Here is a 24393-nt window from a genome sequence, read left to right as displayed (position 1 = left end):
TGAATCTTTTGCCTTCCAAATAAGTAATTAGCATTAGATAAGGTTTTATGTCTGCCATGGACATAAGGGATTTTTTTACACTCTTGGGAGGAGTGTGTGTGGTGTGCTTGTGTTTCGTCTTTCAATCCAACTACAGGATCATGTCTGCCCTCTGAAGGCTACAACAGGAAACAACATCATTATTCATCATAATAGAATGGGGATTCATTCAGCAGAGGCAGCTGTGAACAGTTTACAATTAAAATAGTTGAATCCAAAGGTAGATTTTGGTGACTAAATTAAGCATGCCGACAGCTGCCATTGCTGATTGTCTCTCATCATCAGAACTTTTCAAATACAAAAAGTCTGAAAGGATTGTAATAGCTTTCATTGGTCAGTGGTGAAAGGCAAAAAATGACAAAAATTAGTCATAGCACAAAAAACAAATAACCAATAGGAGCTGTCCTCTTGGTCCCAAATTTGGCAATACTAGCACATGACGTGTGTAACTCATCAACTTTGTCCCTACTGTTTATGTAAACAAGTTACTCATACCCTCTTGACTGGGCTCTGTCCTGCTGAAGAGGAGGGTCACATATTGTCCTGGTGTTAAAGCAGAACAGGCATATACGCACAGAAAAAGGGGAAACATGTTTTTTACGACTCTGCTCTGTCTGCTGTTACTGTGGCCTGGCTTCGTCACTCTAATGAGTTCTCCATTGGACGAGGTAGGTGGAAAGCTGTAGTTGAACAGGAGCACTGCGGTTAGTGATTCTCCTGCTCTGGACTTCTGCAAAGTACATTGAACTCTTCAACTTTAAACTGTTTATCATCCTGTGGAAAGCCCACGACCTGCAGAGAGCAATAACTATGTTTTACTGGATGTACATGGTAGTCACTAAAACAGTTTTGTGTTTTCATTCTTGGGCCACAGATCTAAATTTTCTAAAGGACCTAAATTGTAATTGTTTGTGTCCTCTTTAAGCTTTTTCACCACTCCTCTAGTAAAAGACAAATATTTTCCTCTCCTGGTTCGTCTCCTAGTGCCTCAGGTATGTCTTTGTATGGCTAAACTTTAAAAACAGTTTGAAGAACATAATGTACATACACATAATGTACATAATGCAATGATAACTATCTTTCTGTGATGGTGTAATTAGGTGTGATATGTACAGTAAAACACCTATATAAACACACATATTATAGGAACTATGCAGAGAAGCAGATTACTGGTGTGTGGTTGTACTGTGTCTTCTCCATGTTCACAGTGAATGGGCGACTCCGTCGGTCCGCTCTGATGCCTGATATCACACATCTAGAACTGCTGGTCGTGGTAGGGCATGATGTCCAGCAGGTCCACAAGCAGGATACAGAACGATACATCCTCACCAACCTCAACATTGTAAGTCAAAGAACAACAGCCGGCGTTCTGTTGATTGGCATTTGTGTGCCTCAAAATTGTAGTGGAACCAGGGATGGAAAGAGTACGATATTATTTTGCACAAGTACAAGTAAATTACTTGGACCTACAAAGAATGTAATTAGGCTACAAAATAATGTACATTTGTCAACCATTACACATCACAACACATAGCTCTCATGTCCAAACGAGTGATAAATCTTTTCTATGTACTATCACTCTGCAGCCTATGCACACAAATAATGACCAATCATAAAACCAACGTACTGAGTGTAACATTACCAGAATGAACCAGAAAATAGACAAAACTAGGACAATTAGACTAAGATTAAATAGGTTATGGACACCACGGCAGGTGCAACAAGCATTATTAGGCTACATACGGACATTAAAAAGATGCTACTCATTATAAAATTAACAGCAGAAGAAAACATCATCAAAGCAGACAAACTAGAGTTTTCACCTGAGTTCAGTGTTACCTCTCTGGAGCATTTCCCTCCTGCAGCCACAGACACAACAGCAGCTTCAACTCAGCTGCAGCTGCTGATTTATCTCCTTTCTTTTGTTCCATTCTCACAAAGTTTATCACAACCTTTTTGCGTGACTTGTTTTTACGGAGGCGACTTGAAATGTAGTGAAGTAAAAAACATAAGAAAAAAGTACTTAAAGCTTTAGTGCGTAACTTTTTGATATTATTAAACATCCAATACATTCAAGCTGTTGCCAAATTAGTTGATAACAATTGGCTCCACAAAACTCTCTCTGTATTTCTCAGTATGGCTATGTTCAGAAGATTGTGTCGCCCCGTGACTTTCCCGTGCAGAAGCTCGAGTGAAGATAATGACCTTTTATGAAAAGTCTGTCATGTTTCACACAAACATGACACAGAGCTGGATTAAAATTGGCAAAGTATCACCTTAAGTGAAAATATTAGTTTTCAAGAAATACTTACAAGTACAAAAAAACGACTTTGTTACAGCAATGAGAGTAAATGTAATTTGTTATTTCCACCCCTAAGTTGAACATACTAAAACTATTTACAGCACCAGAAGGCTGAAATAAAGTGTAATAAATATATAATGAAGACAATTAAAAAGCAACACAAGTTAGAGAGAAAAATCTGTTGTATGTTGACATAACCAGATGTATAGAGTGCCCTGCAATACTATAGTCCCATTACACTCTGAACATCCTGAAATATATTCTTCCAACCCATATTCTAATTTCCACCCAGGCCTCAGAGCTGTTGAGAGACATGGCCCTGGGCGCCAACATGAGGGTGCACCTGGTCCGCATGACTATCCTCTCAGAGCCCGAGGTAAGTGGCTCCTTGTTTTAAGTTCAATGTAAAACGAAGTTCACTTAATGAGCAGATTTTAGAAGTAGTATTGGTACAGTCATTCAAAATCCCCATAGCTCTTGTGAATTTATTGTTCTTGTGTATTTTAAACATTCATACATGCTAAGCTAATGCTGTTAGAGTGACTTTCAGTGGGAGCAATGGTAGAATAAGCTTACATTCAGTTTCTCCATGTTTCATTATCAATGCCTTACTTTTGCCACTGTGGTCACTCTTCTAGCCAGAGATTCAAATGTCACCCAACATTACCTCCTCTCTCAGAGTGTGTGTGACTGGGCAGAAGGATAAACCCCTTAAATGATACAGACCCACTTACGCTGATCTTCTGTTATACATAACAAGGTGTGTAAATGAACCTGGCTGTATTGTAAGAGTTGTTAAATGTTTTCTTAGTATTTAATGAATTAACATACCATTTTACGATATGTCTACTATCACAAACAGGTATGACCTGGTGTTGCCTGATGGGAACAACCAGGTGAGGGGTGTAGCACAGCTGGGTGGGGCTTGCTCCAGTGAATGGAGCTGTGTGATCACAGAGGACACAGGCTTTGACCTGGGGATCACCATTACGCATGAGATTGGCCACAGGTAAAAACAAAATAAATAGGCACAGACATCAGTCAACAGTGAATATTCATTAAGTATATATGTTTACATTGCAGCTTATAACCTTATATGGTAACACTTTATTTTATAGGTCTGTCATTTATGAATAATTTCCAAGAAGGTCCTTGAAATACCTATGTAATTTAGCACTAATTATAGAGAAAGTATAGACAGTTTTCAATTGGTAAACTTCAATTATTCAAATGAATTCCTGCCTTAACAGACATTTTAGACTGTTCACAGCAAGTCAGGTAAACACACAGACAAGCTTGTAATTAAACACAGATGGAGAATAAAATGTCAAATAATAGATATACAATGAAGGAATATTCACTTAATTCAAAATGAGCTTTTACTTGAAGGACATTCCTATTTTCCCTATAATTAACAACAATCGCTCATTCCTGGAAGGTTCTTATAAATTATAAGGAAACTACAGAGCCATAAAAAGACTATAGTGAATCACTTTGAGTCCTCCACTGTAGAACAGTAACAATACTGGACCCTGATTGGCAGACAGTTTTAATGAAGCAAATCACTGGAGTGGAGATTCTAAAGTTTCTAAAGTGGTATACGCACCTTAAGAGAAATTAATTTTTTTAAGTGTAAAATAAAGTATATTTAACATATTGTATGTTTAAATTACTTTCACCCAGTTTTGGAATCAAACATGACGGAGTAGGAAACACCTGCAGCAGGAGTGGGTTCATAATGGCCTCTGACGGAGGCTACAACAGTGTGGATCTGACCTGGTCTTCCTGCAGCAGACACGAGCTGCTCACATTCTTCAGGTGGGCCAGCCTATTCCGACCAGCTGTGCATTCATCACTTTCATCATACTGTGAAATAATCTCTATAATGCTCAATCAGCAGAGAAATGCACAGAGCCTGTATTCTGAAATGGTGCCTTTAAACGGGCCATGAGGACTTCCGTACGGTTGTAATGTTGCTAATGTAATATACAGTGGCGTTACAGTCATTCCCCGACTGCATTGACCATGCAGAGACGCAGAGCAGACTGGGGTTTTTCAAGTAGTAGGTATTAGTAGTAGTAGTAGTAGTAGTAGGGTGCTTAAAGACACAGGGACTAAAATGGAGTGTTTCAGACAACGGATTAATACAGATATATTCAGAAAGACAGTATGAGAAAATGTGTTTTTTAACAATAAAGCATGTAAACATGTTCTATTATAACCCCAACATTCATTAAAACCTTAATACATCTTACAGTAAGTATAACTATCAGTGGGATTTACCCTAAGTAGTTTACACATGTGAAATAAAATCGGCTGTAGTCTGGCCTGGAAAATAAGATGTCTCATGTTCCCAGTGAAGGGAAAGCTGAATGTGTAAAGGACCTGCCTGCACTGGGAGGCTCGCTACAAGACTGGAAGCCTGGCCTATACTATGGAGTTGATGACCAGTGCCGTATAGCTTTTGGTAGCACTGCAAGAGCATGCTCTTTCACCAATCCTGACCTGGTAAGTCCCCTGTAATAGCAGCTTGATACCACCAGGTGGCATATCACATAAAACATCCCACTTCTTTTAGTCATGTTTGTAATATTGGTCTGCTTTTCCATCAGCCAGCTTGTCGTGTCCTGTCGTGTCACATTGACCCAGATGATAACAGCTCGTGTAAACGTCTCCTGGTCCCACTGCTGGACGGGACAGAGTGTGCACCTCATCAGGTAGCCTACTGCTACCATCAGATTGTCATTTTGGTGCAGTCATTCTTCCATTGAACTGAGTGTTACTCAATAAAAGGAGGCCGTGGCATGTTTCTTCATGAGGTGCATTCCTCCCTCCCAGTGGTGTCTGAAGGGGCGTTGTGTGTCTGCAGATGAGTTCAGCTCCTCTGTGGTGGTGCATGGCTCCTGGTCCAACTGGTCTGAGTTCTGCCCCTGTTCACGGACATGTGGTGGGGGAGTCACTCACCGTACACGGAAATGCAATAACCCAAGGTAACAAATGTGACGCAAGCACCAATCATAGTAAGTGCTGAAGATCCTGTAAATGGAGCGAGGCCTGCGACCTAGTTCAGGCAGTCAACTTGAGCGGCACCTCTGTACACACATGTGACATGCCTAATTCTCCGTATCATTCACCTAAACACCCCCTCAATGTGGCAGTCTATTTAAGCTGCACATTTCCCCATCTCTGCCTTATCAATGTTGCTTCTGGCTTGCACCTGTATCACTGCCTGCGTTCAGCCCCACCACCACCCCAGCATCCACCTGCAGGCTCCGGCCAGTATCTCCTGTAAACCCAAACTGCAGGGAGCGATGAGGTCGGAGTCTGGACGCCTAACACAATGTTCTGCTGTTATAATAACAATTTTAAACATTTGTCTGACTGAACTGTACTTTATATATGTGATAAGGCTGTCCCTTAGTGTACTGTACATGACTTGTTACCATAACATTTTTTCATGTCTAATTTTTCAGACCTGCTTTTGGAGGGAATGATTGTGAGGGCCCGGACATTGAAGCTGAACTTTGTCACCAGCAGGTAAGTTCTTATACTGTTTACATTGGGCCTCCATACAGTACAGTAGGTCAATAATATTTACTCAGTGGATCAATGTACCCAGAATCATCCAACTTCTTTTTGTCAGTGGTGAAATGTGAGATATCCAATTCACTGAATTGTTGTACTTAAGTACATATTTGAGGTACTTGTACTTTACTTGAGTATTCACATTTTATATAACTTACTACTTCTACTCCACTACATCTCATAGATAAATATTGTACTTTGTACCACAGCATTTGTCTATAAGCTTTAGTTAATTTTCAGATGACAGATTTTCATCCCCTTCTTGTCCAGTAAAAAAAAAATGTATCTCCAGATGTAGTGATTTTAAATCTGTGTGATAAACAGAAGGATGAAGTGTCCCTCATGTGTTGAGAAATTTATCCTGCTTCTTAAGCTTAATCAAGCCTTCCAAAGCCTCTTGGATCAGCAAAAAATGCGTAGTCACAGTGCTTTTTGACACCATGAAAAGTTTACTTTTTAGAGATACATGATTCTAATATGAAATATGATGATGATGATATGATGCATTGCTGTAGATTAAACGACTTAACAGTATTTTATGAGTTAAAATCAGCACAACCTTAAACATCTAAAGCAGTAAAATTCAACATATACAGTAATGCAGCAGGATTATCAATCCAGACAGATCAGATATAATAGTAAAACTGACAGTGAACATTTTACTGCACAATTGAAACTTTTACTTTTGATACTTTATGTACATTTAGCTAATAATACTTACAGTAAGTTTTGAATGCAAGACATTTACTTGTAGTGAAGTATTTCCCCAGTGTGGCATTAACACTTTCACTGAACTAACGTATCGTCTTCCACCACTGCTTTTTAAGGATCTTTTGGTGGCAGTTTGCAGACTGTGCTCCCATAACAAGCCCCCAAAACCAGAAGCATTGACGGTTTTGACATGAAACAAGTAGACAATAAGGGCAAAGAATTTATTGAGCCTGGGGCAAAGGGAGCCTTGAATGTCTCTATAGGGGTTTGGGGCTGAATGTGCAAACAGAAACCATCATCCGGCCAGAAAAGTGAAAAACATAAAAAAGAATTCCTGTTTTTTTTTTTTCTTACCACACATGTTGCAGCCATGTGAGCACACCAGCTGGATTTCATAGCAGAGCAGTGTTCTCAAACAGACCTCCTCCCCCTCTACCTGCAACCAAACACTGCCTCCTTCTACACCTGGATCCTGCTATAGGCTTTGCACAAGGTGGACCTAATTAAATTTTCTCATATGTAAAGGGACAAAACCTTTATCTCTAACACGTTTCTTTTTTTTATATCTTCTCGTCGTTACTAGGGGATGAGCAGTGCAGATATATGTGTGAGTCAAAAGGAGAAAACTTCCTAGTGAGCCGTGGCTCTCAGTTTGTGGATGGGACTCGCTGTGAGTCAGGCAGCCAGCCTCCCTTTGGCTCAACAGCTGCTTGTCTAAGAGGGAAATGCCAGGTAAAGAAGACTAAGTAGATGACAAAGCAAATACAGTCTCTCTCTTTTAGATTTTTTTTAACAGTCAGTTCTTACACCTTATTAAATGTACTATTTGTCTCTGATCAGCTGTTTGGCTGTGATGGTGTGCTGCACTCTGGGGAAGTGAGTGATGCGTGCGGGCTGTGTGGTGGAGATGGCTCATCCTGCAGTTTAATCTCTGACTCCTACACTGGTGGTCAGGCTAGAGGTAGTAGACAGCAGCATATGGCCTAGTTATTAAACCCATTTATAGATGTAATTGACTGATTAATTAGCAAAAAGAATCAATAGATTAATTTGTATTTATAGTTTCAGCCCTGATTGCTGGATAATCTTCTATAAGTTATGATTCATTCTCTCTGTTTCAGAGTACACCACCTTCCTCTCTCTGCCAGTGAATGCCACACAGGTCCATATTGTCAACAGGACACCTCTGTTCACTCACATGGGTGAGGGTTGTCACTTTATTAAAGATTTACGTTTCTACAACAGAGTTAACAGGAACTAAAATCTCGAGTTGTTTTTGACATTTGTATCTGCAGCTGTAATGGTTGGGGGTCGGTACATTGTGTCTGGGACGGGAAGCATGGCACTGAATACAACCCACCCCTCCCCACTGGATGATTACCGCCTTGAGTACCGCCTCCACCTGACCCCTGACCTTTTGCCTGAGATGGAGGAGCTGCTGCTGCCAGGACCGCTGTCACAAGAGATAAACGTACAGGTCAGGAGAGAAAAACGTAATTTTTTGGGGAAAATTATTGATTGTATTTAAGAGTTAGACTTTATCCAACATTTGAAAACTGAAAAATTGAGCTTTTCACACATTACATTTTTACACAACATTAAGAAGAAATACTCAGCAGAAATCAAACGGGAAGTACTATCTGACTTTTAATAATTATTATTCTGTTTGCAGGTGTATCGCAAATATGGAAAAGAATACGGAGAGAAAACTAATCCAAACATTAGCTACCAGTTCTATGTACCTACCAGAAATAGAGAGTTGACAGACATTACACCTAAAGGTGAATGGGCTGTCCACACAACACCCTGCTCTGTCTCCTGTGGATCAGGTAAGTAACTGTTAATCATGAGTCATATGGAAAAGCACAAAGAGTAAACACAGCCTAATATAATATAATCTATTGGATGGCAGACATCATTAAAAATGCACAGGCTGATTGTACATTAAAGTCTTAGCTCTTTTGTTTCAGGAGCCAATGGATTTTGCAAATAATAAAATAGGCATTTCTTTAATAATGTGCAGCAATATTGACCTTTTTGAGCAAGCTTTTATCCCAAACCTACAGTGTCTGTCTATTATAAAGACACTGCAGTGTTGAATATGCCAAATTCATGTAGTGGTTGTTCTGATCACACGTTTTCAAAAGTGAATGCCACCAAATGTCAACTGAACTGATTACTTAAATGATCCCACACAACACAACAAATGCAATAATTTGAAACATTTTGTGTTTCATGAATTAATGTGTTCTTTCTACACATATGACTTTTTAACAGGTGTACAGAACATGTATATGTCTGTGTGGATGCAGATACCAACAACCATTTGGAGGTACACAATTGTGAAACAACTCCTCCCCCCGTACCACTTCACACAAGCTGTCAGCTCTCACCCTGTCCCCCAGGTTAGGTTCACACACAACACTGTTCCTCTCACATACACATGCAGCTCAACACAAATTGTTATACATGAATAATTAACTGTTTACAGGTGGGATACGGGGATGTTTGGACCTTGCAGTGCCTCATGTGGTGGAGGAGAGAGAGTGCGTTCTGTAAGATGTGTTCAGAAACATGGAGCCGATGTGGAAAAAATTCCAGATTCTAAATGCCCACCTGATACAGCTCCAAATACTGTTGAAAAATGTAACCTGCAACAGTGTCCAGCCAGGTATAAAGTCTACACTGTACTTTTGAGCATTAGGTGCCTGGTTATTTATTATTTACCAAAGGTGAATGGGTCAAATAACTTCCTCTGGCCACAGAATATGCAGGAGTTCATGTGTTAGGAGTTAAAAAAATATAATAATGTGAAACCCACTTTTGTGTTCACAGATGGCGTGTGTCCGAGCCAGGAGAGTGTTCAGCAGTGTGCGGGCCAGGAGAAGCAAAACGCATCGTGTCATGTGTCCGGCCCGAAGATGGTCAGGATGTTGAAGTGGATCAAAGCTTTTGTTCTTTGCAGATTGAACCACCTGATTCTGTGTCCTGTGTGGTAGATGTTTGTCCCATTGGATGGGAATCTAAGGGAGAGGTAAAGTAAAAAAAAAACTAAAATCTCACTCTTGTTTGAAAATGTGAAGCATCTCTAAACATTGTCTTTCTTTTTCGTCAGTTAATAATTAAATGATATCTTTCCATACACATTCAATCAGATAGTCTTCATACAATAGTTTTACAGTAAAATAATAAAAATACATCCAAGAACAACAAAACACACAAAGAACATGTAATACAAAATAAAAAAAACTTAAACAACTAAATCAAAGACAGTCAAAATAATTTACCCTTAAAGGTCCAAACTGTGGCTTCTTCTTCGCCCAGAAAAAGAAAAAGGATATTGAAAAGAACACAAGGCCGTTTTTTTGAGGCGTGAACGCCACCATAGCTGTAATATGTACTATGTAAATTTCCCTTTGCCATTGTTTAAACTAGCTATTAAGTATTCAAAGGAAGCAGTCTCTGTCATAAGTTTAATCTATTCTGTGAGTTTGTTCTGTGGCTTGTTTGCATTCTTCCAATTGAGCAGCAATACAGCCTGCCATCACAAGTCCAAACTGTTTTTTGGTGACAACATTGTCTTTCTTGACCAGGAACAGCCCTTGCTAAAGTCTGGTGTTTCGCCACGCTCTAAACAGGCCCCTGTGTATGTCTGGAGTCCTGTTGTCAGCCAGTGCTCTAAGACCTGTGGCAACGGTAAGTGAAACTAATACCCACCATCACTCAGAAACAACAAGTCCTCATCAGACAAGGTCAAAACAAAGCCTGATGCTTATGTAGGAACCCTGCAGGTGTGGTTCTCCTGTGTGGACCACCAGACCAGACTGAGGGTGACTGACGTCCACTGTGATGCTTCTACCAAACCTCCTCCACAGTCTGAGGCGTGCAACACATCTCCCTGCCCCGCCACGTGAGACCCCAAGCTTGACATGCATATAACACACAGTGTTAATGTCAGTATGTGTCAGCTTGTAGCCAGACCTTCAACTCTGTGTGTGTTGCCGTTCTTAAACTATGTTCGCTTTGGGGAACAACAACCAGAACCTCTGAGCTAGCAAGCTACATGCTAAAAATGGCTCGTTTTGAAGAAAACTTAGATTGGGCATTAAGGCAGGTCTGCTTGGTTCTTTAGGGAAGTGATTGTAAATATTTACAAAGAATATGTTTGCAGCATTTACTATCTAACTGGGACATTTTGGAAAATATTGGCAGGGATTTGGACAAAATACACACAAAAATGTAAAACGCAAATCAGGTTAAGTCAAATAAGTGAAATTACTGTACACATAACAACTTCATGTAATATTGTATGTGGCGTTTTCTGTTGCGGGATGCAAATGTTCCACCAAAACAAGTTCCTTCCCGAGACCATTTTGCAGAGCCACCGTGAGACACGGTGTGTCCAGAGCTTAGCGCCGCCCAAGACAATTCGGATTGATTCTCCAGTGTTGAGTGATATGCAGGTACACGCAGTACTGTATACCCACTAAGAAATCTCCAGGATTTCCATATACCCACTTTAAATTGTGCAATGGTACGCAACAACATAGTTTTGTGACAGAACTTTGCTTCAGATATACAGCATGTCTTCACAAGTACTGGGTTGAGTAATTTGACAGCACACTAAACTAACACTGCGGAACATGCAGAGAGACCTTTCTCATCTTTCATCAACCCGCACCTTGCTGAGCGGAGTGCGCATTGTGCACGTAGCGACCAGGTCCAAATACTCCGTCTACACTAATGCCATGTATCCTCCATTCACCTCACATTTAAGACAAATATAAGTGGCATATTTTATTTTGTTTGTTGATGTGAAAGACCCCCTACTGCTTTATATTGCATTATATTTTATTTGATATATTTTAGATGTCATTTGTATTTTTCTTCTCATAGCATAGGATGAATAAAGGTTTTCCCACCATAAATCGGTGCATAAAAGTGTAGCAGAATGCATTAAATGAAGTGTTTGACGCTATCCTAGAATGTAAGTGTGGTGTAACCAGTCCTTACTCCGCAGTGCTGTTGAGATAGGTCTGGCAATGCAAGACTACCATTTTAGAGAAAGAAATTATGCTGTTTGAAATAAGGTTTAAAAATTACATTAGCAAATGCTTTTTATAACAACCAGGTGGCGCTCTAAGCAAGGAGTCTGCAGTGTAACGTGTGGAGGAGGGGTGGCCAACCGGGTGCTGTACTGTGCCAGAGAAACAGAAGGGGAGGAGGAGGAGGAGGTGGTGGAGGATTCAGAGTGCAGTGACTTTCCCAAACCCAAAGCAGTGGTTTCATGTAACGATTACAGCTGCCCACCAAGGTGAATAACACACATCTAAAATTAAAATGTTGCAAAGATAAAAGTATTTAAATACCACTGTCATTCATCCAGGTGGAAGGTATTCAACACATTTCCCTGCTCAGCGTCCTGTGATTTGGGTGTAGCACAGAGGACTGTGTCTTGTGTCCAGTTCGTCTATGGCAAGGAGAGTTTGGTGCCGGAGGAAAGCTGCCACCCAGCTGTCAAACCAGCCACCAGAGTGCCCTGTCTAGTGCAGGTCTGCACCTTTAGATGGGAGGTGAAACCATGGAGCCAGGTACATTTCACAGGAGGCACATGGATTGGAAAATAAAGATTAGATTACATTCAAGATGACACTAGTTAGACATTAGTCTAACTTGTGACATTAGTAGTTGAACGTAAAGTCAATTTACAGAAAATTAATGGGAAACAATTTTGATAATCTATTAATCATTTCAATTAGTTTTCAGGCAGAAATGTAAACCATTCTCTGGTTCCGGCTATTGAAATGTAAATTTCTTTGTTTCAAATCAGTACAAACAGAATCGTTAGCTTTTGGACCCAAACAAACAATTGTAATTCCATTTTTCATTATATCTAGACATTTTATAGAGAAACAAGAATTGAACAAGGAAATTAATCCACATTGAAAATAATCAGTAGATAAGATAAATAATTAATAATAGAAAATAAAAACAAAGACACATTAGTGGGAAACGTTGTCATTACTCAACTTGTGTGGCTTGGGATAACTATCCCAAATATTGCCAACATCCCATTTTAAAGGACTGTGCCAGACTTTTCAAATCAATTTGCAATTAAACCGCATTACCATGTTTGCATGGAAATAATTAATAGCCATTTGCTGCTTTTATTTTATTTATTTTTTTAAATATGTACAGAAGCATTACAAAATGGTAAGCAAAAATGAAAATTGTACAACGCTTATTATTAAAGAGCAGTGGTATGGCCCTTTAAGAACATTTTCTTTCCGAGGACTCAGGACTCCTCTCCTTGTTGCCAGACATGCAACCCTATATTTACACATTATGTTTTTTTTTCTCTTCTTTGATGTGAATCCTGTTTATTTGGGATATCATGCCTATCCAGTGTTCAGTACCCTGTGGATACGGGATCCAGTCCAGAGCTGTGTCCTGCATAGGCCCCTCTAAGCATGAGCCCCTCAGCCCTCTGTTTTGTATGCACATGCCCAAACCCATCACCATCCAGGGCTGCTACATGGCTGGCTGCGGAGACGTGCTGCCCATCTCAGATGTCACCACTGCAGTTATGCCACAGCACCCATTGGACCATCCTTCTCCAAGTCCAACAGCGGCAATCACCATCCCACAGGCCACTTCAAAAACCAGCCCAACACCTAAACCCAGTTAGTACACATAAACTACCCTTTCTTAGTAAGAGCTAAAAGCAGCTGCAGGATCATCACAACAGTGTCTGTGTTTAACCAGGTTCATGTGGACAGCTACTCCTAATAGAATCAGGCACGGTGGATTTGAAAAACATGACCGGCCGCTGCACAGTATCCATAGGTCGACCACTAGATGAGGTCATTCATGTTAAAGTGGAATCTGGCTCCTTGAACTGCAGAAAAAGTAAGTTTTATCAAAAGGAGGATATTTCCTGTGTCGTAACTTGTGCAGCTAAACAAACTGCGTTCATGTGTTCCTACAGAGGACTATGTAGCATTTTTTGACCGACTGGCATTTGTCAAGAAGTGTGAGCAAGTAGCGGGAAGTGAACTGACCACCAGAACCAACGTCCTGCTGGTGCGTCAAAATCTTCTCACCCCAGGGAATGGGGTTGTGTTCACCTACACTTCACAGAAAAACACAAAAAAGAGCCACCATCAGGGTAAGAAATATTTGTGTGGTCTGCACGTGCAGAGCCTGGGTGGCATGATGGATTTTTTAGTTTTTCTGCAATCCAAAAGGCGGACTTTTCCTATAGCTCAGAAGATTGAATGATGATTTGTGAAAGAGGCTTTCCTTGCTTTTTGGAATAGATGCAATAGTGAATTGAGCTCAATGTTTGAGCTTATTGCAACATAAAGGTTCATCTAAAGAGATGTACGCAATATTGTGAACACTTGCACAGTCTAATGCAATACAATGTAAAAGCCCTGCAATAAACACTCAAGCCAAAAGTATAGCTAAGCTTGAACATATTCTTTCCTTGTGATTGCCAGAGTGGCGTTGATATAGCTACACCAGTTTATGTTGTTGTGTTGGATTGTACTGTTCTTTTATTTCATCTTCCATATACATTTGGAGGTGACAACATTTTAGCACTTTTAACTGCCTAAAGAAATGACTAAAGTGGGGCGCCAGGATAACTCACCTGATTGAGTGTACGCCCCATACAGAAGCTCAGTTCTTGCTTTAGGTTCAATAACGACCTGCGGCCCTTTGCTGAAAGGTATTCCCCCTCTCTGTACCTGTATTCAGCTGTCCTGTCTAATAAAGGCCTAAAATTCCCAAAACATTTTAAAATAAATAAATAAATATGACTAAAGTTGAATCAGCACCTGACCCAATCTCACAAACTATTAACCATTTTGAGCTTCTCAAATGTAATAGTCACTGCCAGGTATTGGCTTGCATTCGACTGTGCAGGTGTTCATAGTATTTTGTTCAGATAAAATGTACCATGTCTTTGGCCCACAGATTGTGACATTCAGCTGTTTTCCCCAACTGGTGTCTTTGAGAATCCAAGAACGTCCAACACTAACCACACCTGTCGAGTCCTCATCAATGCCCCTCCCTTGGTGAAGATCAGAATCCAAGCGCTGCACATAGGATTAGTATTCAACTCCACTAACTCCCAGTCTACATACATCATGGTGCGGACAAGTTTTTTAACACTAGTTTCAATATGCTTTATAATTTTATAGGAAGAAAAGTGCAGCTGTAATAACTACTGCACTATATTGTCTTGTGTTTCTTGTTCAGATCCGGGACATGGACGTCTTAAAGACCAATGTGTTTAAAGGCCAACAGCTGTTTCAGTGGCACTCCTCTGGAAACATGGCTGAGATTGAATTTCATGGAGATTACCTGCATTCCAAAGGGAGCTTCAGAGCTGAATATTCCTTTATGCCTCTTCTATACTAAATATCTTCTAGAGTATAAATATACAATCTCGAGGAGGTTTGAAAGTTACGTTAAACATTTCTCTAGTTTATAATACTTAACATTTTTGTAACAGCCATTTACTTCTATTCTGTTGAGTAGAAAGACTTTACTGTAAAAAGATACTTTTGGTTTTCATTACTATGTGGCAATTAATTCTGACCCAAAATAAATAATAAACAAACCAAAGCATTCAAAATCTTTAAGCATCAAGCGAGGACAGTATCATTCTGAAGACTGCACCAGGGACATGTATAGTATAAATAAACATTTATGCTATACCAATTAGCAAATTATGTTATTTTAAAGTTTATATTTAGCACAATATATTAAATATAGACTTTACATCATAAAGAATCTCACACATTGCACTTCCCACAAAGCTTTGTTAACGGGTTTCTCCTCAGCTCCAGCACACTCAGTACATTGTGTGTCTCTGTCAGCGTGGCATTCTGCCAGCGACTCCGGCACCGGTTCAGTTGCAGCTCCTGTACAGCCCAGTGGGACCCGAACGCCACGGCGGGCTCCTGTGTGGGATCACTGCTTGGCTGTAGCTGTGTCTTCCAGGAGAGCTCTCATGTCCAACAGAGCATCCTCTACAGCCTGGGCAAACTTGGCAGCGTGCGTCTCCTCACAGCTGTTGAAGGCCGTGATGGCGATGTTGATGTGCTCATCCATGGGATTGTAACACACTCCGTAGCCATCTGGCACCATTGGACCAAAGCACATCACACAGTCTGTCTTGGAGCCAACCTGGACGAGTCCGAAAGGAACGGGAGAGATGAGTGCAAGCAAACAAATACGACAACAAATAATCCTTTGCTCAGAAATAATAATAGACTGTTGATTTTCTTAGATACAAATATACCTGGCTGGTGGAGAGATTATAATGATGAGCCACAGCAAAAGAGGTATCCATGAATATCTCAGGCATGGAGGTCAACTCTTCAATACTCAGCAACCTTAGCCCGAGGAGGTGTCTGTCTATGGCTTGTCCATAGATTGCCTAAAAAAATTAAAAGTTGAATGTGTAGAACTGAGAATAATCAGATTGTGTTTAAAAAAAAAACTCCAGCTCTCACGTTGTACGTGTGCTCCTTATGTGTCTGAATGGCCCCCCGCAGCAGCGCCAGCCTCTCTACGTTCTGTTGGGAACAATTGCTGCTCTGTAAGACATCTTACATGCCTTAAACTGTACATTTATTAGTAGTGTATCAGTACCTGTTTAGCTGGGTCTTGCATTGCCTGGACGAATTTGAACGAGTCCATAGTAGTTGCACGGATTGCATCTGTTCGCCCATATTTGAACATTCGTAACGATGCGCTCTCGGAGGTTGCGCAGCACATATTATACATCCTGGGATTCATAAACAGCACACAGGATTTATCATGCGATACACTTATAATGTCCAGCATTTTTTTTTATTATGTGAAAACGTATTTCTTACCTGAAGTAGGCCAGTTGCAAAGCCATTTGGACGAAGGCATCTGGACTCAGCTTATGTTTCTTTGGCACATTTTTTCCAAAATGAGAAAACATAAGCACCTTCACATCTAAGTCATGCACCATCCTGATGAAACAAAGAAAGTGAGTCAGACAAAAAATGTCTGACAGCAAAGACCAGACAATAATAATCACAGTTGTTACTGCACTTTACTTACATGTTCATATTTTGTTTGGCTCTCTCAATGTCTCTCTTGATCTCAGGTGTAATGTTAAAGCGCAGTTTCAGAGGCATGGGCAGGGGAAACATGGGAGAGCGAACTATTTCAGTTCGCCGCCTGTTGCAAAAATATGGAACACACTCTATGCGTTTGAGTTCATTTTAAAATAGGGGGAAACACAACACCAAGAATGGACAGTAACTTACATGTATTTAACAACGAAATCAATGAGAAACACAATGGGTGGACCCTCGGCAGGTGCATGTTCATAAACTAGTCCACATGTACCGTCTTCACCAACGATGAACTGAGGATGATTAACAAACACATGTAAATTCTCAGACCATTTCCGCGGTACTGTTGATCATTGTCAATGGAACGTCATCTCCCTCAAACTCACCTGTATTGTCTTGTCAAACCAGCGGTTGCCGCTGTTCCAGCGAGCTCCTCCTCCATGCAGCATCTGGGCAGCCACGCGGCTCGGGTACAGCTCGTCTGACACCCGTGGCATCGGGGCGTCCAGACACACTGTGAAGATACTTTTCTGGATGGCACGGACTGACTCCTTATTTGTCTTATCTGAGGAGGAATAGAACTGATTTCAATCTGTTTACAAATAAAAACAGATTTTCTCTTAAATACTATATATTTCTCTTGATTCTTAAAGCTATGGTGCGCAACTATTTCATTAAAAAAAACTAAACCATGCACACAGAATAAAAATCCATTCCCACGGTTTTATCAACTGAATATAATAAAATATATAATAGCTTTTTAACTTTGCTCACGTTTTTATAAAACCGAGGGTACGGATTATGAATCCGTGCAAACAGTTTATAAAACCGAGTGTAACGGATTTTTATTCAATGCGGACGGTTTAGTTTTTTTTTCCTCAGCTGACCCCTGGGGGGCTCCCTACATAAGTGTGAATGTCTATTACATTCAAGCCTATCAATACCAAAAAACTCTCTCTGTATTTCTCAGTATGGCTATGTTTACAAAATGGTGTAGTCTGGCGACTTTCACAAGCAGAAGCTCACCAAGAAAGGAAAACAGCAGCGTTCAGCTTTGGAGACAAAGTGGGGGAAATAAATTACAAGATAAATACTTCTTCTAAAGAGTCCATCATGTTTTTTTTTATTCCTAAGTATTCTCCTTGATTTGACAAGTTATACGCAACTATAGTTATACGCTACTACGCTACTAGAAACTGCATGGAGGAGGGGTGGGGGTGGTGTGCGATCACCGAAGGCTTGTATCATGTGGATGCGCAGACAAGTCTCGTTGTCATTACTTAGAATTCCCCATGGGGGCGATTGAAACCCTGCACTACAGCTTTAGGTTAGATTAATTCTAAATAGAGAATTGTCCATCTTTACGTTTTTGTCCTCGCTCTGCTCACCCTTGATGAGGTTGTTATAGGCTTTCCCCCAGGTGTTGCGGTGCTGTGATGTGAGGATGCCAATAGGCTCCTTGTTAGTCTGCAAGGATGAGTTCCAGATCTTCTCCAACTGCATGTAAATCTGGTCTTCTGTCAGCGGGGTGCCATCGCTGTGGTACACATCCAAGACAAAGAACTGTGGGGAAAGGTCGGATCTGGTTAATTCCGCCACAGATCCAAATATCCAAGTTTCTGTTTAATTGTTGAGAAGTGTAAGAAGGAGAAGAACAGCAGTGCCATCTAGGGTACCTGGAAGTTGTGGACCACAGTGATATGAGTGATAGGTATTTTCCCGAGGCTGTGATTCACAACAGTATCTCTCTTTGGACCAGGGATACGACAGGAGGACAGGATCTGGTAATACTGGTCCATGCACAGCGGCTTCTCACTCAGATACTCTATGGGCAGTGTATCCCTGTGACACAGCACCTTGCATTATACATTTGCAGTTTTAAAAACAAACTGAAAGGGAAATTGATAATGAGCTCTCTGTTCCGGGCAAACTCACGTGTCAATCATTTTTTTAAAGGCCAATACTCCTGCAATCAGTTTGGCAGCAAACCTGCACAGAAGACGTCATTGTGTCATAGACAAACATATTATCATTCTATCGTCTGTTTTGTATCAATGTTCTAAAGCCAGTGTGCATATGAGGGGTGCACAGACAACACAAGATTCAATTATCATATTACTTCACATAACAGATAAGACAAATTGTGAGCCTACTGTACACAACACACCTAAAACTTTAGCACTGGCTTAACTCCAGTATTTCTCTTTGGGGCCACCAAGTTCACTGCATATCCCATGGGTCACCGTAGTCCAAAACAGCCGAGCAATGCTATAAGGAGGCCAAAGGGCTTAAAATAGCCAGCATGTGGGTGGAACCTCCAGTTTCAAATGAGGTTGTTTATACTGCACTTCAACAACATGTAAATCACTTTAGGAAACAACCTCAGGAGTGGGCTTTTAGTTTTTAGTTTAGACAATTAAGGTATATAACTGATACTAAAGGTCCTATGATATGCTGCTTTTTGGATGCTTTTAGACCTTAGTGGTCCCCTAATACTGTATCTGAAGTCTCTTTCCCAAAATTCAACCTTGGTGCAGAATTACAGCAACTAGAGACAGTCACAAAATGAGCTTTCCTTAGGACATTCCATTTCTGTGTCTGTAGTTTAAAAAGCTATTGAGGATAAGAGAGGAGGGGCAAGGTGGAGGGTGGGGGGTGAGGCCTTGACCAACTGCCACTTTGCTCATTTGAAAGCCATGATGTCTCTCTCTTTCACATTAGAAGAGCTGGCACTTCTTTTTATGATTGTAGTAGGGATTTGTTTAGTAAGATAAACAGCTTTGTTACTGTGGTTTTATGGTGTTTGCTGGTTTTCTCACCTCATCTGTCCTTGACGATCGTGGAAGTGCATGCGAGGCAGGACCACCCCTGGGCTGGTGTACACCGCCAAGGGCATACGGCAGTCTAGATAGGCTGACTGCATCCACCATTCTGACAGCTACATAAAGCAGTAGTCACAAAGCAGGATATAATAATGCTTCCATATTTTCTCCATTGCTTATTTAGATTATAGTCATCTATACAAATTATACATACAAAATATAGATGTCTAATACACCAAAACATTCAGCTAAATACATCCGGGTATCTACCCAGTTGTCTGTCTTGCGTGCCCGTCGCTCCAGGCCTTTCTGCAGCCTTTCCCCAACACCACCATTGAGGAACTCCTGCACCAGCTGCCGGGTGTGTTCCAGCTCCTCCTCGCTGACGATGGGCTCCAGAGCAGCCAGGTATTGCTCAAACGTCTGCTTCAAGGGTGGCACAGGCAGCTTAGGTAAACCCTCCTGGTGGACCAGGGTCCTCTCTGGGATCTGTATTACTGATCTGACCAGGCGGCATGGCTTCACCAGGCCAGGCCGCAGCTGGAAAACATGGTCTTAATAAGCACAAAAACTTTTCTGCCATATGAAATCACACAGGCAAATATGTTACACTAGAAGGTCTAACACTAAGAAAGTGTCACAACTGCTCTTTGGTCAAATATTTTAAATGACTACATGGCAATACTAAAGGCACACTGCCTTGATATAAGTGAAAATGTTGAAGTGAAAATGTTTTTGTGTGGTAACAATCTAAGGCCAGGGACCTCTTAGCCGAAAGAGAGACCGAGTAGGGACCCCCTAGTGCATATATTATATAAAATTGAGTTGATATTAAACTAGGCCAAATAAATTGTAAATAAATGGTTATTATTTATATCACGTTTTAACATTAACGTTGAATCCTTAAGCTTAAAGATGCAGTAGGTAAGACTTATAAAACTAACTTTGTTAGGTTGTCTAACTGCGTGTCAATCACTGCTCATTCACATGTTTAATTCTCCCTTGTGGGAGGAGGGGCTCAGGAGACTGTTTGGGCTTTGGGGGGGGGGACACACACCCCCTAGGGGTCATGGACCCTCTCTGAACTATGGACTAACTAACTGGACTAAAGGTCTGACGGATGCTGCGTCACAAATAAAGGTGTCAACATGTTGTCGAATATCAAGTGCATGCAATCGAAGCCTTGCATAGGAAATGACTCAATAGTAGTTCAGTGTTGTGAACATTTCTGACAATATGCAAAGGTCTAGCCTATACTTTACAGTGAGGTGATTTAAACTGAAAATTGACACCAAATCAACTAAGCAAATCAGTCCTATTATTTGTTGGACCCACTTGTGTCAGCTCTACCAGCTTATAAATAGAATGTTGACACAGCTGAACTTCTGAAATGGTAGATAAAACAAACACACATGAAAGCAAGACCTGTGCCCTCATGTTGCTGGATACTAATATTAGGTCAGTATTAGACTAATAATAACATTTGAAAATAAATGTTGGTGATGCTCATAAATTAAGTAACTGTGGGAATACGAATGAATTATGTAATTTTAATAATTATTGACTATAATGGACATCATTTTCAGTTGTGCTAAGTGTTTGGTCAAACAATAAAGAACTTCCGGTAGACGCTTTCAAAATAAAATAAAATCCTATGACCACCGTGTGTTGCAGCGTTGTTGTGTTTTAGAGCAATTTAAACCACTACAAAAGAATATTAAGAGAAGGACAATACTGAATGTGGTTGCTCTGTAACCAATACAACTACAATTGTTGTGCTTGATGGATGTCCTTTTTGCAACATGCGCAGTAAAGCTAACGTTGTGCTATTAACGTTAGCTAGGCTAATGTAATGGTTATTATGCATAATGTCACAATGCAGGGTAAAGGACATTCCATAACAAATAGCGTATCCGACATTTTTACATCATACAGTGTTGAAGTAGGAGTTACGTTTTAACCTAAATACTGTCACATTGTTGCTGTCCTGTCCTGTGACCCACCCCTGTCACGCAGTTTCATGCCGTTAAGCAAAACGTAACTTTATTGCGTTAAGTAGGCCCTATACGCACTTAAAATACATGTAGACTGAAAAGCAATAGACTCACCACGGCTTTGACAAAAACACCCAACATCTTTTTAAACAGCCACGTTGAAGTCTTTGGACGTCCCGGGAATATATATGGGAAACCTTCGGGCAGTCATGTCTCAAGGACAAGCACCGTGCATTCTCTCTCAGCTATCCGCCCCCCTTCCACCGAGCAAAGACAAGCTGCGAGCTCTCCGTTAAAACTCCTGCTTATCCAAGTGGAGTTTGGTACATTCATTGGTAGGGCTACACTACACACTGCCGTTTAAAAATATATTTAACTCATCTTTCAGCAATAAAAAGCTGCCTCATTTGATGATCCTATTTATTTTATTTGAATAAATTAAAAAACCCCAGTGATCCGTAGAAAACCATATGCGCAAATCAATTGTTAGGCCTATTACCAAACCAATTTTTATTACTAGCCTATGTTATGGCAGCATCATCAATTATCTATGAAAATATCCCACACGACTGATAAAATAATAGCAATGGAAACAAATACAAGGTCACATGCACCATATACAGTAGATATAGCCTAAATCTATGACAAACCCACTCTTGAGCACACTTAACAATAGGCCTAGTGATATAATTCATCAAGAGTTGAAGTTGCGATTTAAAGCCAATACATCAGTGTTTTTAAATGGTGTCAGTTTTATTGATTAATAAAAGCAGGCCCTGATTTAAATAATACATTTAGGTACAGAATGATATGCTGCCTGATGCATGAGGCTGTACAGATCTTTACTGGCCACATGATGGAGCTCATCCAACATCCTTCCAGAGAAACAGTGTGAACTCATTTCTTCAGGAAATACAAACCAAAGACAGAGCCCAGTACCTCCAAATGAATCACCAGAAAATAAGGTTTAAATAAAAGGTACAATTAATGTATACTTTGATAAGAAATGTAATCAGTTGGCACGAGAAGTGTTACATGTGAAAAAGTTATCCGAATCAACAGGATTGCTCCATATAATGACATTTCATCAACATGTTTAAATAACAGAGGAGAGAGAGAATTGCAGTCATGGTTTATTTGAAAGCAATAAAATAAAACGATACATAAAAAAACAATCATACAAATCAAAATGCTTCGATTGCTCTGGTCCAACCGCTGCCTGTTAACAGGGTATGCTTTAAACAAATTGTCTGAGCGGCGAATATTTGCTCAAGGTCCGTCTGCTGCCAACTCACAAACTCAGATAGTCCACCTGAACCCAACACTGAGATCAGGTTGGAGATGTTTGTACTGTCCAACTGGTCCGAGTCTGAATGTAAATCATCATCAGTCCTCATCCTTTTAAACGGCACTGGTCCAAAGTCTGGCAAATAAAACTCTGGATCAACTATATGATAACTTGTGTCCATCTTTCGCTTCTTAGTGTAGCACTGCGTGCCCTGCGGCTGTTTTGACTGCGCGCAACAGTCTGAGTGAAAGTATCCATTCGTGACAGTAGTCACCACATGCGTGTCCAAGTCCAGGACAGTCTTTTGGTTGGCTTGCGCGTTTAGGATAGGTAACTCCCAGGATGATTTGTCCGCACAACTCCAACATCCAGCTTCCGAAACCATGAGGTCTGAGTCACTTGGTGAAAGCATTGCGCAGGCAGACGCGTCTTGGTGCGGCACCTCTGCAGGCTGGCCGTTGGGCTGGTGCGCTCCGCAGTGCCAAGTGTCCGACTCAACCCCAGTAAAGTTGCAGTAGAAGTCATCACCCAACTCCGTTAAGCTCCCAGTCAATTCGAAATAGTCTTGTCTTTCACGGACTGCAGATACATCCTCATAGTGATGCGTCCTCTGCGTCTGCGACAAGTTTTTGCTCATGTAAAACTGCCTAGCGTTTCTCAGAACGTACGTTACCAGTAAGTTCTTGTGGAGCTTGATGCCTCCTCTCTGCGTCCTGGAGCTTTGGATTTTCCTCAAAGAGATGGAGATCAGATTCTGTGCGTCAAATACACACTCCATCCTCACCCGGGCCACCCGTTCTTTCCTCTCAGTCTCTCAAAACGATTGTTTCTTCACTGAAGAAATCTGTAGGTCTTTAGTTGAGATTCCTACAGGATTCGTGTAGACTGTGTCCATAGCTCTCCATGTCTTCCCAGTAAGGGCATGGATTTGCAACTCTCATCTTTCCTTGGCACGCCCTCACGTAGACATTGTCCAATGGGAGGGAGGAGGTGCTTCTGTTATACGCAAATGTCACTACTAGCCTCATTCAGAATGCACGTAGGAGCGGGCATGCTGCATTTCACTAAATGTGTTCTGAGCTTTAAAAATCTCAGTGCGGACAAAATACATCACAAGTATTGTCTATGTAGGAAAAAAGAGAGTAGAATAGAATAGAAAAGGAGCAGTGGTAGCCTATAGAATAGAATAGTGTAGAATAGAAAAAGAGGAATGGGATAGAGTAGAACCTAGTTAGTAATTACAATAAAATACAATGCTACTACATTAGAATAATATAATAGCCTATAATATCCTAAATAATATAAAATAACATAGGCTACTAGAGAGTAATATAATATAATTTGGTATAGAGGAACTGAATTGAATATTAGAAAGTAATAGAACACATCTAGAGTAGTAATCAAGTTGGAGTACAATAAAACAACCTAGAAAGAAAGTAGTAGAATAAAGTAGAATGTAGTAGTAAGTAATTCCAATAGAATGGAATAGAGAGTTAAAGAATATAGTAGATTAAAGCAGTTAGTAATT

At 40.6% G+C, this 24393-nt stretch overlaps 3 protein-coding genes across 3 annotated transcripts; 1 reads left to right on the top strand and 2 right to left on the bottom strand.

The window, feature by feature from the left end:
* Nucleotides 1-504: 504 nt before the first annotated feature.
* Nucleotides 505-15362, top strand: LOC116674422 (A disintegrin and metalloproteinase with thrombospondin motifs 13-like). The gene is given in 31 exon segments (XM_032506899.1): nucleotides 505-707; nucleotides 965-1031; nucleotides 1248-1381; nucleotides 2634-2717; nucleotides 2980-3101; nucleotides 3204-3350; nucleotides 4025-4159; nucleotides 4699-4849; nucleotides 4954-5058; nucleotides 5180-5331; nucleotides 5815-5878; nucleotides 7006-7015; nucleotides 7018-7104; nucleotides 7107-7130; nucleotides 7221-7369; nucleotides 7478-7598; nucleotides 7759-7839; nucleotides 7933-8114; nucleotides 8310-8466; nucleotides 8950-9040; nucleotides 9126-9308; nucleotides 9473-9671; nucleotides 10231-10333; nucleotides 10418-10547; nucleotides 11769-11951; nucleotides 12024-12228; nucleotides 13044-13320; nucleotides 13403-13546; nucleotides 13626-13805; nucleotides 14618-14793; nucleotides 14903-15362. Coding segments are annotated over 31 exon segments (4083 nt in total). The 5' UTR covers nucleotides 505-629; the 3' UTR covers nucleotides 15065-15362.
* Nucleotides 15271-21912, bottom strand: LOC116674420 (carnitine O-acetyltransferase). Its single transcript, XM_032506897.1, has 14 exons — nucleotides 21692-21912; nucleotides 19854-20123; nucleotides 19581-19699; nucleotides 18697-18750; nucleotides 18438-18603; nucleotides 18150-18324; nucleotides 17148-17326; nucleotides 16954-17054; nucleotides 16745-16864; nucleotides 16531-16653; nucleotides 16304-16439; nucleotides 16165-16227; nucleotides 15951-16088; nucleotides 15271-15835 (listed from the first exon to the last, which is right to left on the bottom strand). The coding sequence occupies exons 1-14, from the start codon at nucleotides 21716-21718 to the stop codon at nucleotides 15620-15622; spliced, it is 1887 nt and encodes a 628-aa protein (XP_032362788.1). The 5' UTR covers nucleotides 21719-21912; the 3' UTR covers nucleotides 15271-15619.
* A 399-nt stretch (nucleotides 21913-22311) lies between these two features.
* Nucleotides 22312-23816, bottom strand: LOC116674421 (immediate early response gene 5-like protein). Its single transcript, XM_032506898.1, has one exon. It carries the CDS (start codon nucleotides 23641-23643, stop codon nucleotides 22762-22764), a length of 882 nt encoding a protein of 293 aa, XP_032362789.1. The 5' UTR covers nucleotides 23644-23816; the 3' UTR covers nucleotides 22312-22761.
* Between the last annotated feature and the right edge of the window lie 577 nt (nucleotides 23817-24393).

This window comes from Etheostoma spectabile, unplaced genomic scaffold, assembly GCF_008692095.1.
Source record: "Etheostoma spectabile isolate EspeVRDwgs_2016 unplaced genomic scaffold, UIUC_Espe_1.0 scaffold00000206, whole genome shotgun sequence".
NCBI classification, from domain to species: Eukaryota; Metazoa; Chordata; class Actinopteri; order Perciformes; family Percidae; genus Etheostoma; species Etheostoma spectabile.
Note: the sequence above shows the minus strand (reverse complement) of the source record. Positions and strands in the feature narration are given on the sequence as shown.